The sequence below is a fragment of the Myxocyprinus asiaticus genome, chromosome 39, assembly GCF_019703515.2.
Source record: "Myxocyprinus asiaticus isolate MX2 ecotype Aquarium Trade chromosome 39, UBuf_Myxa_2, whole genome shotgun sequence".
NCBI classification, from domain to species: domain Eukaryota; kingdom Metazoa; phylum Chordata; class Actinopteri; order Cypriniformes; family Catostomidae; genus Myxocyprinus; species Myxocyprinus asiaticus.
Window position 1 is genome coordinate 19,001,461 of NC_059382.1, and position 14,693 is coordinate 19,016,153.

The following is a 14,693-nucleotide window of genomic DNA, read 5'->3' on the forward strand; positions in this document are numbered from 1 at the left end:
CCTTTTTCTATGTGGCTTCCAACAGCTTGCCATTTCCTCTGAAGACTAGGAGTGCTCATTTTTTCCCAGACGCCTTGGAAGGCAAATAAAAAGAAAAGTTTTACTGCTCGTTTCTCTTTTGCCTAGTCAAGACTGTCAATCCAGTGAAGCTTCAGAAATCTAAATGGTGAGTTTTATTCTTGAGATAATACTGCAAAATGTTTGTCATTATGGGTCTGAAACAACTTTCTCTGAGGTCCTAAGAGGGCTTTTTGGTTTTTGTTGTTATGGGCAAATTCCTCACAATTTCTGCCATTTAGATGCTGGAAGCAAATATAACTGTCATTTCAGATTTTCTACCAATGATGTGCTTTAATGTGCAATAGCACTTTTGTTGAGACTTGAAATGGAATGATGGATCTTATGTAACTACACGTGACAGAATTGTTTTACCAGATTGTTGTTATTGCTGCTTATTTGCGATCATCTCAGTTAAGTCATTTAATTACAGTGATAAAGATTAGGTTCAATTCACAATTCTGAAGGCAACTGAGACATGATTTTCTTGATCTTTCTTTATACCAAATTAGATGATTGTCAGTTGAGACCCATTTCTAAATGCTTTGCAGTTTCGAGATGAGAACAAAAGAAGAAAGCTGAGGCTTGCTTTAATCATTCCAAAGTTTTATTTGATTGATATCATTTAACTTATTTAACCCTGAACTTGCATATTTATTTAGTATGACTTTCTTTCTTCATTGGAGCACAAAGAAAGATGTTCCTTTGTCTCAGACACCATTCACTTTCATCACACTTTTTTTTTTTCCATACAATGAAAGTGACTGGCGACTGAGGCTGTCAGTCCCTAACAATTTGCCAAACATCTCTTTTTGTGTTCTGTTGAAGAAAGAAAATATAATAGTTTGAAACAACATGAGGGTGAGTAAATAATGACACTTAATTTTTGGATGAACGATCCAAATTCACATTTAACAGTTGATGCTGGTATACAAGTGTGCAATAATAAAGAATATGAAACACATGCAAGTAAATGTTAATCTCACTGATATTACTTTGCACATCATTCCAGCAAATTGATACTGGTATTTGTTCTGTGCTCTTTGGCAGTCATTTCTGTTTGCTTATGGATCGTGCTGCTCCAAGCACAATATCCTGTAAAAAAAAAAAAAAAAAAAAAAAAAAAAAAACACTGTCCTGGGAGATAACAAGAAACTGTCCAGATGTCTTAGGACAGATGTCTGTCTTGAATTCAAGAAGCATGCTTCAACTGATTCTGCAGATTTTAAAAGAATGCTTTGGTGGTCTGTTGTATTTCTCAATGCGAGTCATCAGCAGTCTCTTAACTTTTATTTGAAACAGCTGTTTGAGAGACAGCAGACTTTCAAAGAAACCTGCTGATCTACAGGAAGACATAAAGTCTTGGACATGCTCAGTTCGAGGCAGGATTACGAGAGTTAACATGTCCATGAATACGTCCTGCTTTAGAGGCTGTGTGTTTTTGCATTCTGATTATATTTCCTGCCTTAATTATCTTACCACTGATAGTTGGTAGCCAGAAACTATTTTGTTAGCACATTTTACATTTTCACTATTCACCCACTGACTGTAAATAGAGGTTTAAAACCCCTGAGCGAAAATGTAGAGTATTTGAATAAGCTATATTTGCTTTAATAGGACTTTATGGCTGTATTTTCTGTTTCTGCATATGCGCTTTAATGGTTGAGCTTGTGCTTTATTAATTATGATGCACTGATCATATTTCCCTTGGCTTGTTCACCCTTTAAACAGAGGTGAGATCATGCAACTCTTAGTATTGTGCTTTACTGCTTTTCACATTATCTGCAGACTACATACCGCAGCTTTTATTTTCAGCCTTAATGATGCTAAAATCATCTCAAAACAAGAACTGATTATGAGAGCAGATCATGCATTCTGTTAAAGGGACAGTTCGCCTTAAAGTGCCACAAGTTTACTTGCCCTCATGACATTATAAACCTGTATCACTTCTTCCATGGAACACCAAAAGAGAAGTCTGCAACCTGGTCTCACAGATCCACGTTACTATACTTATATTTTTGCTAAATGATTTTTACGTTCTTCGTTGTACCAATTGCGACAGTTTCTTGGTGAAATGAACACTAGAGGTGCAACAACAACAATGACTTTAATTCACTTTCACTCAAATCACAAGTAAAAGGGCTGATTATGAGTTCATAAACACTTAGTTTTTGCCCTGTTCCTCACAAAATGCTATCTTATGACATCTAAACACTTTTACTATAGTGCATGACTTGTAGGGCAATACATTTCAATGTTTACAATGTTTACAAGCATGTTTGTGATTAATCAAATTGCGCAGTAACCTAAAGTGTTGCACTTGCGATGCAAATGGTTGGGGTATTAGTCCTGTAGAGCATGTGAATCGTCACGAGTCAAAAGTGGCACAGAAGTACCACAAAATGACTTGACCGCTCCAGAAATTGCGTTTTCATGTCACATTTGCTTTTCTGACACTATCATTTAGGTTTAGGGTAGGGAGGTAGGTTCTGTTTATTTAAAACTTAGAGCATTAACCTTAAAAATCTCATCTGTTTGGGAGAAAATGTAACTCTCTTTTGGCACTAAACAGTGGACATTTCACATCATAACTGTAAGGAACCACATAATATCATTTGGAAAAATATTGCCACAGTCATGTAATTTTCATGCAATCCCAGATGTGTATGACTTTCTTTCTTCTGCAGAAAACAAATTATGATTTTTTTGAAGAGTATCTCAGCTCTGTATGTCCATTCAGTGCAAGTGAATGGTGGCTAGAATTTTGAATCTGCAAAAATCACAAAGGCAGCATAAAAGTAATCCATTCGACTCCAGTGGTTAAATCTATATCTTCATAAGTAATATGATGGGTGTGGGTGAGAAACAGATCAATATTTAAGTCCTTTTTTTACTATGAATTTCCACCTTTGACCAGCAATTGGTGGTGATATGCACAATTAATACAAATTGCCAAAAAACAAAGAAGAATGTGGAAGTGAAATTGGAGATTTATAGTAAAAAAGGACTTAAATATTGATCTGTTTCTCACCACACCTATCATATAGCTTCAGAAGACATAGATTGAACTACTGGAGTCGTATGGATTACTTTTATGCTGACTTTGTGATTTTTGAAGCTTCAAAGTTTTGGCCACCATTCACTTGCATTGAATGGACATAAACAAAATCTTTGTTTGTGTTCTGCAGACAGTAATACACATCTGGAATGGCATGAGGGTGAGTAAATTATGAGAGCATTTTCATTTCTGAGTGAACTATCCCTTAAAGCTAAAACACCATAAAAGTAGACCATTGAGCACATGTGCTATATTTCAAGACTTCTAAAGCCATATGATCACTTTGTGTAAGGAACATACTGAAGTTTAAGTTGTTATTCACTGAAAATTTTGCTTGACAGATTTGATCACCATTTACATTCATTGTATGGAAAAGAGTAACTTGGACATTCTGCTATAAAAATCCCTTTAATTGTTTTCTCCATAATAAACTTTATTTTCTCCACAGACTGAAAGCAATGACATCTCTGCAGACATGGCCTCTTACCTTCCTGCTTGTTATCACAGTGCATTGCTCTAACTCTCTAGAAGACAATCAGATCCCTAGTTTGTGCACAGGTAGCCCTGGTATCCCAGGATCTCCCGGGTTGCATGGCAGCCCTGGTCAGCCTGGCAGGGACGGGCGAGATGGACGTGATGCACAACCAGGAGAGAAAGGGGAAAAAGGGGACAGAGGAGGGTCAGGTACAAAAAAAAAAAAAAAAAAAAAAACTCACTAATGTTCTTCACCTTTTATATTTTAAAGAAATTAAAGCTGAAGTGTGTCATTTGCTTAAAAACATTCTTCTGTCCCACCTTAAACCATTCGTAGACAGGCAGGTGTAATGTTTGGGAAACCTGTTTGAAAACAGTCATTAGGTTGGCTTGAAAGAGCCCTAGCAACTGCCTAGCAACCAAATGGGGTCACCCTAACAAAACACATATCTCTGCACCACAACATCGTAGAGACTTCTAAGTTGGCTCATTTAACTCAGGCCAGCAAGCAGCCTTGTTAGTATCATCCTAGCAACTGCCTAGCAACCAAATGAGCTCACCCTAGCAACCAAGTAGCAAACCACATATCTCTGCACCAGAACATCGTAGAGACTTCCGGGTTGGCTCATGTGACTCAGGCTAGCAAGGAGCCTTTTGAGTATCACCCTAGCAACTGCCTAGCAACCAAATGAGCTCACCCTAGCAACCAAGTAGCAAAACACTTATCTTTGCACCAGAACATCATAGAGACTTCTGGGTTGGCTCATTTGACTCAGGCTAACAAGGAGCTTTTTGAGTATCACTCGGGTAACTGCCAGCAACCAGATGGGATCACCCTAGCAACCAAGTAGCAAAACGCATATCTAGCAGAACATCGTATAGACTTCTGGGTTGGCTCATTTGACTCAGGCTAGCAAGGAGCCTTGTTAGTATCACCCTGGTAACTGCCTAGCAACCAAATGGGATCACCCTAGCAACCGAGTTCTATCTATCTAATCAATCTAATCTGTCCTATCTATCTATCTATCTATCTATCTATCTAAACTTTCAGACCAGGATTTTTCAAGCCAACCTGAAGTTTGCCCACAAACTTTTTTTTATCTAGTTATTTTTGTTATTCTGTTTGGTGACAGTAATGGTGCAGAAATTACACTCTTCACCTTTAATTACTCAAACTCAATAACATGATAATCTTATTATGCTTATCATTCACAGGTCAGTCAGGTGAGAGGGGCCTCACGGGAGACCGAGGGGATCCAGGGGAAAAAGGAGAGAAAGGATCCCCAGGCGAGTGTGCAGTAGCCCCCAAATCAGCTTTTAGTGTTAAGCTCTCTGAGGCCCGGACCACGCCGCTGACAGTAAGCGACGCAGTGCGCTTTGACAACGTGGTTCTAAATGAGCAGGGGGATTATAATCCTGAGACCGGGCGCTTCACCTGTAGAGTGCCGGGTGTTTATTACTTTGCCGTCCACGCCACAGTTTACCGCTCCAGCTTGCAGTTTGACCTCATAAAGAATGGAAACGCAGTGGCCTCCTATTTTCAGATCTTTGGGAACTGGTCCAAACCAGCCTCACTGTCTGGAGGAACCTTAGTGCACTTGATTCCAGGAGATCAGGTGTGGGTGCAGATGGCCCTGGGTGAGTACACGGGCTTTTACTCCAGCTCTAAAACAGACAGCACTTTCACTGGTTTCCTAGTGTACTCAGACTGGAAAAACTCTGCTGTTTTTGCATAGATTCAAATGGTTCACCCCAAAATGCAAACTCTGTTGTTATTTACTCACGTTACGTTGTTCCACACCCATAAAAATGTCTTTCTACTGTGGAACACATAAGGAGATATTAGGCTCCATTCACTTTCATTGTATGGAGAAAAGATGCAATGAAAGTGAATGGTGACTGAGATTAAAATTCGAAGTAAATAAATAATGAAAGAATTTTCATTTTTGGGTGAATTATCCCTTACAAGCTCACCGCACCTAGATTTCGGTTATAGAAAAAACATTGTCATAGGTAAGACAAAAGCCTTTTGCTCTCTCTGTCTTTTCATCCAAGTCAAATATACTCAGTGGTGCACAGATGATACAGTTCTATGTAGATTTAGCACAAATAAAATAAAAAAACATTCCACTGTTTTGAAAGAAAATGTTTATTCTGGTGGCAAGCACTATATTTTGTGAAAAAGCATAATAAAATACTTTTGAACACTCTTCTGGAATATGAGTTCAATAAAAATGATACCCATAACTACCCAATTTGTCATTAAATGTGTTTTACAGAGAAAAGACATTTCTGCTGCACAGCTACAGACTGAGCTGTGGTTTCAGAGTGCATTTAAGGTCATCAAACATGGAGTAGTATAAATTGTGAGACCATATTATTGGTGTTTTAGCATTTAAGACAAGTGTATATTTGTGGCACTCCCAAATCCATTGTTTGTGTTTGGCAGCTTGTGTATGTTGAGTCACAGAGACATCTTGTCATCAAGTCCAGTTGTATATGCTTCAAGATGTAACATCCTATTTCAGTAATACAGACAAGACCCTCTGATTCTTTGTATCTTTCTCTATCCCTTTCTCCTGCTTTTCTATTTTTGTTCGGAGAATTAATTCCAATTTTCCTCAGGCTGCTGGCACAGACATACACAGAATGTTTTTTCTCAACATTTTTGCACAAAAGTTGAGAGAAATGAGATATGTATCCTCCCTTTGTGCAGTTAATTTCCATGAGGTCATGGCCTACCTCCACCCAGCTGGAGAACAGTGCATTTCAACCAGACCCAACAGTCAAAACAAGCATAGATGGGTGTCTGAATCTGAACAACCCAAATATCAAATTTATCATCTTGATATAGTTAAAACAATTTTGAAATTATGTATGCCTTTACAGGTTGAACAGGCTAGAGGGTGCCACAATCTGACTAGACTCTCAGACTAGATTTAGTCAACATTCCCACAAACCATGTAATACATAATCATTTTTTCAAGCCCATGTTTTGATTAGTTTTTTCTTTTCTTTTTGTCACAGTAATACATTTGAAGTAAGCAAAAACTGTACTGTAACTTGTTACTTGTTCAAAGAACAATACAGTAGTAATAATAATAATAATTTTCTACTTTGTTGGTAGTGATTGCAAATTCTAAATTATTCAGGTGAAAAGATTTTATATATATATATATATATATATATATATATATATATATATATATATATATATAGTACAGATTCTCGATTTCTAAATAATCTGTAATTCTTATGCATTTAAAACATCTCTTTACATGTGTTCTTCGCTGTAATAACAGTAGGGGGCGTCATTTCATCATAACGATGGCTGATCATCTACACAGTTCTTAGATATTCATCCGATTACACTTTTGAACAATAATTACATACAATAATAATCATAACAATAGAAAAATATAGTAATTAAAATGTATTAACTAGTTTACAATACTGAAGCCAAAACCAGCCTAAATCATTGGTAATTCTACTACATTTATAACATCTGTTTACATAGTAAAGGGATGGTTCACACAAAAGTGATTTTGGCGACGCATGTTATTCCAGAATTGTATGACATTTTTGCTTCTGTGGAACAGAAAAGGAGATGTTAGGCAGAATGTTCAGTCTCAGTCACCATTCACATTCATTGTATGGGAAAAAGATGCAATGAAAGTGAATGGTGACTGAGATTAAAGTTTTGCATAACATCATCTTTTGTGTTCCATGCAAAGGTGCGGTCACACATACCTTCGCACTGCAAAAAAAATGTGGGTGGATGTTGAGCGTGTGTGAAATAAGCAAAAAATAAAACAAATAGCCAAGCAGCCTCTTTAATGCTGCATTTTATACTCTGAGAGTGAAGTTAAAAAGAAACTCACTGCTAAAATGATATCCTTGTCTATTGTGAATATTCAGTGTAGCTGTGTATGAAGCACCGCCCACATAGAAGTCACTGCCAAACTAAACAACTTCCTATTGGTCAACGCAGCAAATTTGCCTGTCAAAGTTCATCAAACTGAACTCCATGCAAAATCCACAAGGGGTAATTCTTCACCACCGGTTTGGTGAACTATACCTTTAAGTTCCCATTTGCTCTAATAATAGCAGAGGGCGTCCTTTCATCATCATAGCCATGTCTGCAAGTGCATAGATATTCATATGATTATATTTATGAACAATCATTACTTACAATAATAATAACAGCAAGAACAAGTGACTAAAATGAATGGTCTTGTTTTAGAAAATTCCTTTTGGCTTTACAGAAAGAAAAACAAAATGACAGCAGCAATTGAAGTCACCTGTGCAGAGGGAAAAGCATTTGTCTCTGTGTGGATGTGAGTAACTAGCATTTTACCCTGTCCTTGTTGGCCCAGAGGCAGCAATGTTCATTTTGACCCAGAGGCAGGACTTCCTATTTTTAAGATAAACCATGTCCATACATAGCAGTTCAGTGGGCCCAGGGCCAGAGATACTGACATATACACTGTGAATTGGATGACCCTTTGAACTGAGATGGATCTAGACTTGCTGCTTTATACTTCTAGGGTTTGTTCCACTATGGGATCCAAATAGAAATATTCCAGTTCCATGCAACCCCATCTTATCCCTACACCACTGCATGCTGTTCAAATGAAAAATTATTTTACACTAAAAGAGGTTGTCGAGTTCTTAGGGTACAATGTTATGCTTTTGCTCTAATTGCAGTGCTTATAACACTAATGGGATTTTCTCCATGGTGCTGTATTGAATTACAATCTCTACTGTCTATTTCTGTGGTGGATCTTGTGGATTATGTCATATTATCTTTGTGTTTATCTTTTTTTTTTTTGTGAATAACTGAAGTGTTCCTCTCACATGGATATTTTCTTGAGGGCATGTCAAATGGTAGGCCATTACACATAACAGTGAGCAAGGTTAACTTGTAGCAAATCCAAAAATCAATCAACAAATGAAGTTTCTCACAATTGTAATCTTTTACCAAAGAGAAAACCTTTGCAACTTTCCATCTGCTTTACTCTTGCCATGCAGTATCTGTAAGTACTTTAGTATGACTCCTTTTTTTTTTTTTATGCCTGCACTGACTGAACTAAATAATTATGCATTAATTTAGCAGACACCTTTATCAAAAAACATCTGAAAGGAATCAGATCTTTTTCATGTTAAAAAGATGGGGACTACATTTTTTAGCAAGATATTAGAACAATTGAATTCAGTTCCCTTTTTTGTCATTTTTTTTTTTTCCTGTACCACTTTCATTCCATTTGTCAAGGAACTTTGTTGCATGACTTAAAGTGTGGTGATACATAACATACACAGACAGCATAACATTAAAAAAAAAAAAAAAAAGGAAGAATTGACCATAAAATATAAATTAAATTGTAAAAAAAAAAAATGTAAGGTCTTTCATAAACTTTGCATATCTACTTGAATAAAACAAAATTATATATTTTTGGTGTTGACAAAAAAATCTTCAAAAAATATGTTGAGAAATTTATGATATTTTGTGTCTAATAAAAATATGACAAATACATTTCTGGAGGAAATGCCTCAAGCCAGTCAATAGACTCTTGACATTATTATGTGTTTAACAGTCAATAGAGTTGTGGTTGGTTTCATCTCAGGGCACAAAATAAACAAAGAAATACTCTTCATTTTTGTTTTTTAAATTGGAAGCGTTACCTTCTGTCAAATCCATTATGATGCATCACTTCCTAAACTTTAGGTTTTTTGTTTTCAGGTATGCAGTGACGTCTAGCACATAACAGTATAAGAGATGCATCTGAATGTTAATTCTTAGGGAACTGCTGAACAACTGTGTATGCATCATGTTCATGAATTGTGAGACTCCCTCGTCATTTTCACTCCTATACTAAAAATGTTGAAAAGTGGAGCTGTCCAGTGCTGAATGTGTCTCCTTTTACACAGCTGATATCATGTTCATCCACTGAAAGATGAAGGGTGGCCTTGAAGACAAATAACTTGATCGTAATTGACATTAATCTTTAAATGATGATGTATCCAGAAGCAGATACTAGTTCCACTTGATTGATTCTGCTGGAATGACACTGGACTGGGCTTTGGGAAAGTCATGACTAAACAACTGGAGGAAGTGGCCTCTATTACACTCTCCAGTTCATGAGGTCCCACACCCACGCTCAGCAGCTTGAAGTCTCTGCTTTCCTGCTGATGTCAGCGTAGAGGATCTTACAAGTGGAAGAAGCAATTTATCACAAAGAGACGTACTGTTGAGAAATGCATGTCAGTCCAGTAAGGAAAATACTACACATAGTATTATGTTGCGCTAAAAACAAGGTAATTACAGTCACACAGTCAAATACTGTTAAATTGCTCATCTAAACACTCATTGAATGTGGTTTTGATATTATCCAGGCCTCAAAAGAGACAGACATCTGCTCTACCCACAGACATTATCATGGAGACCTTTGTATAAAATGCACGTCTATTGTACAAGAATAAAAAAGTCTTGGGGATCAAAATGTGCAATGAATATGCAGCTTATATAAAAACAGAATAATAAAACATGGGTTAGTGCATATCTGCATTGATGGCGAGTTTTTTTTAACCAGTTCCAAAACTGAGAGTGACAGAGAAATAATTTGGGACAGTATCCAGTCTTGTAAAAAGGTAAATAAACTCTCAGAAAGGTTAATAGTGAGCAGAGTACACCAGCATTGAGCTTGCAAATTTATTTTTCCTCTTAAATCTACTCGATTGTCTTATGCATTGTGCCTCTTCGAATGCAATTGTGGATTTCAGCTTTTGGGATAAAACAGGTTATCATATAAGACTAAAGATAAACCAGTAAGTCTTATACCTTGTATCTCTAATGTTCAGATATAAACCAGATGTTTTCCAAAATAGTGAGTTCTAGCAACATCCACTGAACAAAGCTGGGCTAAAAGCCTTTTTGCCACTCTGATGACTACAAAATAGCACTCCTGTGAGGATCAGTCAGCAGCTGAATTGAATTACTGTCTCTTGAAACAAAAAAGTATGCACAAAATTTCGATCTTGAAATGCACTGATCAATACCATTTCAGCAGTGAGAGAGCCTTTAAAAAACATTAATGCTGTTCAATAATAAATGGCAAAAACAGTACGAATAGCTGATATGTCATACAGATTGTAGAATGGCATCTGAAAATATTGTAGTGAGTTATATTCAATAGTGAGCAAAACAGCTTTGGTGGAATGATTACAAAGCAAGCAAAGTAAAACATACACAGATTTCTTCAACAGTAAAAACAAATCAATATGACATTGTAAATGTTCCCATTAAACCTTTGATCACTTTATACAGTCAGGCAAGATTTGAAGGGATGTTCCAGGTTCAATACAATTGAATCTCAATCAGAAGCATTTGTGGCATAATGTTGATTGCCACAGAAAATAATTTTGACTCATCTCTCATGTAAAAAATGCAAACGTATGGTTATAGTAAGGCATTCACAGTGGAAGTGAATAGGGCCGGACCATAAGAAATAAATACAAACTGTTTTAACATTATAGCCATGAGATTTTAACACTTGTGTTAATGAATTTTGTGTGATAAAATTCAGGGATTTTTTGGCATTGGGTAGTTACATCATCATGACAACAAAGTTGTAATATTGGATAAACTTTACACAGGTAAGGTTAGTAAGTGATTTTATAATACTAAAATGTATAATGTATTTGTCTCAGGGCTATACCTTTGAAACTGTGTGTATTTGAATGTTTATGGACTAGCCCCATTCACTTCCATTTGAAGAGCCTTAGTATAACCAATATTTTTGCTTTTATTTTTTATAAACGAAGAAAAGTCCAAAAAATATTTTGTGGTAATCAGTATTATGCCATAAATGTTGCTGATTGAGCATAACTTGAATCCAGAAAATGTATTTAATTAGATAACAATTCATACTATAAGGCCCACCCTTAGTAATGTGCTGTAGTACAAAAAATTTTCATCAAACACTCAACAATAAAGTGTGCAAAGCATCTCAGACCACAATATAGAAAAACATCCATTTTCCAATCAAGGCTCTATTTTTTCAATACAAAGCTTACATTCATGTAATACTGCTGTATGACAAAATAGTGTTGCTGCTACAAAAGCTGATGGAAAAAAATGACAATGAATATAAAAAAAAACATACAAAAGCACTGTCACAGCTGTCAGCCTGACCATCACAATTCTTTTTTTAATTTATAAAAAGATGTGATCCAAAACTATTTACAAGCAACAGTGATGAAAAGGCATTAGTGGAATGGACAAAAAGATGAAAAGGTAATGTGTGGTTTCCCCAAAAGAACAGTACTGCTCAAAAAACCTGAGGATGACCAAAACAGAGCAGTAAACATTATTTCAGAGATACACGTCCATGGTCTGCAGGATCATATGGCGACAAAGGGGGCAGTTGTGTTGGTAGATGGGTTGGCTCAGCAGAATGTTTGTGCAGTCTCTACACAAGCACAAATGGCGGCAAGGCAGAAGCACTACAGTCTTTGTGCTGTCCTGACAGATGACACACTTCTTTCTCTCTTCTTGCTCTTGTAACAGTGTCATTAGGTTGTCAGTAGGTGGGCCTTTGCAACTGTCCTCAGAACTGTCCTGTAGCGGCCCATGAGTGCTAGAACTGGCGACCGCCAAGTCTAGAAGATCATCCACCTGCTGGGTGCCCTGCGGAGCATTCTCCACCACCTGGTCTTCTCCAGCCATATCAGCTTGAGGCGCTCTCTGCTCTGGGTTGGGTTCTGGCTCTGGCTCTCTCACCTCCCTGTCCACCGCCATGCCAGCCTCTCTTCTAGCAGCAACCACCCAGAGGCCTATGCGGCTGCGATGCCATGCCAGTCGTCGCCACACATTCCTCTCAAGCATATAGAGGCGGTGCAGTGTCCTACGGAGTCGCCGCAGGATGGGCACAGTGTTGATGTAGTTGGCTATATGCACAGCTGCTTGTCGAGGGAGCGCAGGGTTTAGGTAGATAGTGGTACCCGCAACGATGACCAAGCTGAGCAGCAGCCCGTATACGTTTAGCAGGAAAACACTGACAAATATGTGGCAGACAGAACCCAATAACTCCATGGCTAGTCTGCATGGTGTCCACAGAAGTATTGAGGTGCCAACAAGGCTACTGTAGAAGAACGTAAGTACAGTCAGGGTCAGCTCAACAGCTTTCTGCAAAGGGCAGGACACTGCTTCCACTGTGCTGACCAACACAGCATATACGTTTTGTGTGCCTATGAGCAGTAGGTTGATGATTGTGTTGATGAAATAAAGCAACAGGCTGAAGACAATGCCACAACCCTCCCAAGCCTGTCGTAGCAAACCATGTCCTGACAGCAGTCCTCTGTGCAGAAGTTCTTTGGTGCGCAATAGTAAGTGTGAGGCCAGGTATCCAATCATTTTAAAGCTCTCCAGCGCACCTCCAAGCAGCTGCATCCAGCCTCCAACCATGTTATGGGTCACAACAGTCACACCGTCCCTCATTGTGATGATGCAAAGCAACGAGAGATTCCAGCACTCCAACACAGAATTTGTGAGTAGCATGGGCAGACTATTGACAAAAGAGATGACTGCCACCAATAGCTGAATTAATGAGCTGACAATCACGAAATTTAAATCCAGGATAAGGCAAATGATATCTATGCATTTCCCGATTGAACTGAAAACAAAGTTCAGCAGACCCATAATTAGGATGCCCCCTTGTGCAGTGTCACCTTAGTTCACTGAATTGGACTATTATAATCGGTCTTCTTATTTGTGCTCCAAAATGACAAAAAAGCCGAAAACTGCTCATTCTACTGTCGCCAATCTGTCATAAACAAACAGCTGTTGTAGCCTTGCTAACTATTTTACTAACCCATTCACGTTTGAAGAAACGTCTTGGGAAAACTCAAAAAATCAAGTTTAACAGTAGTATGACTGAGCGCTAGCCGCGAATTACATTTTACCTGTTTTGGACAGAAAAACAAGAGTTAAACTTGGCTAGCATAGTGCGGAAGCTCCTCGCACATGAGGACGTGAGCTGCTCGGCGGATGTTTACGTTTGAAATGCGAAACTGCTCATGTTTGCTGATTGCAAATGTCTGTAGTCCAATAAGAGTTTTATAAAGGTCCATTCTTGGCACACTGTCTTGGTAAAGTGTCCTCGTTATTTATGCAGCTCCTTGGCGACGAAAAAAAAAAAAAAAATCAGTGGTTTCTTTCTTTTGACTAAAAATGAACGCTTCTCTTGCTGTTTCAGTCCGTTGTTTCCGCCTTCTAATATGTGTTTGAAGAGGATCAACTCGGCACTCGGGCTGCGCAGAAACGCGACTGTGAGGTGAAAAAGATTAGGTACATGACAATTACGTTATCAGCGTTATCGCATATCACCAGTGTTGGGTGTAATGCATTACTAAGTAATTAATTACTGTAATTAAATTACTTTTTCATTGGGGGGGGGGGGGGTAAAGTAAGGGATTACACGTTCAGTAATTTAATTAGTTACTTCTGATGTTATTGTGTTAAATACTGTATAGACTATAGAACAATTCTATATAAAACAATAGGGAATTTAAAATCGATATTTAACATCTAATGTTAAAATATATGTTTTCTAATTTAATGCTGCCCCCTTAAATTCTTTGACCAGTTCATGAATAATTTATTTGATTTTCTATGATGTATTTGAAAGAATTAAAAGAACAGTTTCATGTCTATCCTTGTATTTTTCATCTGGTCGAGGTTGATCAGGGTTTTAGAAAGTAATTAGTAATAAGACAGAGTAATAAGTACAGTAATCTAATTACACTGTAGAAGATGTAATTAGTAGTTAGTAATTCATTTCTTTTTTAGAGTAATTTATCCAACACTGCATATCACATTTATTTCTCCCTTCTTCTCTTTCTTCTCTTTATATGTTGTTGTTTTTTTTTTTTTTTTCATTATTTGATCGTTTAAAAAGATTTCTGTGTGGAGAACTTAGGGGTCGTTCACACCGAATGTGTTGTGCGCAGGAATGGGCAGTATTTCAGATACATGTATTTGAAATACATATTTGAAATACAAAATACTATTTTGTACTCTGTATTTTAAAGTCTTTGAAAAAAATCG

At 37.4% G+C, this 14,693-nt stretch overlaps 2 protein-coding genes across 5 annotated transcripts; one reads left to right on the forward strand and one right to left on the reverse strand.

Moving 5' to 3' along the window:
- LOC127430013 (complement C1q tumor necrosis factor-related protein 5-like) lies at positions 1 to 9,713 on the forward strand. Of its 4 annotated transcripts, none has more exons than XM_051679414.1 (4): positions 1 to 166; positions 3,564 to 3,799; positions 4,805 to 5,227; positions 9,518 to 9,713. In XM_051679414.1, the coding sequence occupies exons 2-4, from the start codon at positions 3,574 to 3,576 to the stop codon at positions 9,538 to 9,540; spliced, it is 672 nt and encodes a 223-aa protein (XP_051535374.1). In that variant the 5' UTR covers positions 1 to 166; positions 3,564 to 3,573; the 3' UTR covers positions 9,541 to 9,713. The 4 variants fall into 4 exon arrangements, with proteins under 4 accessions (XP_051535374.1, XP_051535375.1, XP_051535373.1 ...); XM_051679415.1 differs by lacking the exon at positions 9,518 to 9,713 and adding an exon at positions 9,330 to 9,490; XM_051679413.1 differs by lacking the exon at positions 9,518 to 9,713 and adding an exon at positions 5,869 to 6,693.
- A 553-nt stretch (positions 9,714 to 10,266) lies between these two features.
- Positions 10,267 to 13,846, reverse strand: LOC127430012 (E3 ubiquitin-protein ligase RNF26-like). The gene has a single exon (XM_051679411.1). It carries the CDS (start codon positions 13,284 to 13,286, stop codon positions 11,961 to 11,963), a length of 1,326 nt encoding a protein of 441 aa, XP_051535371.1. The 5' UTR covers positions 13,287 to 13,846; the 3' UTR covers positions 10,267 to 11,960.
- Between the last annotated feature and the right edge of the window lie 847 nt (positions 13,847 to 14,693).

Bases quoted from the DNA above. Each gene is read 5' to 3' on its own strand.
- LOC127430013 (XM_051679412.1), top strand. From the start codon at position 3,574: ATGACATCTCTGCAGACATGGCCTCTTACCTTCCTGCTTGTTATCACA. The intron at 3,800-4,804 runs GTACAAAAAAAA...TATCATTCACAG, and splicing joins AGGGGACAGAGGAGGGTCAG to GTCAGTCAGGTGAGAGGGGC.
- LOC127430012 (XM_051679411.1), bottom strand. From the start codon at position 13,286: ATGGGTCTGCTGAACTTTGTTTTCAGTTCAATCGGGAAATGCATAGAT.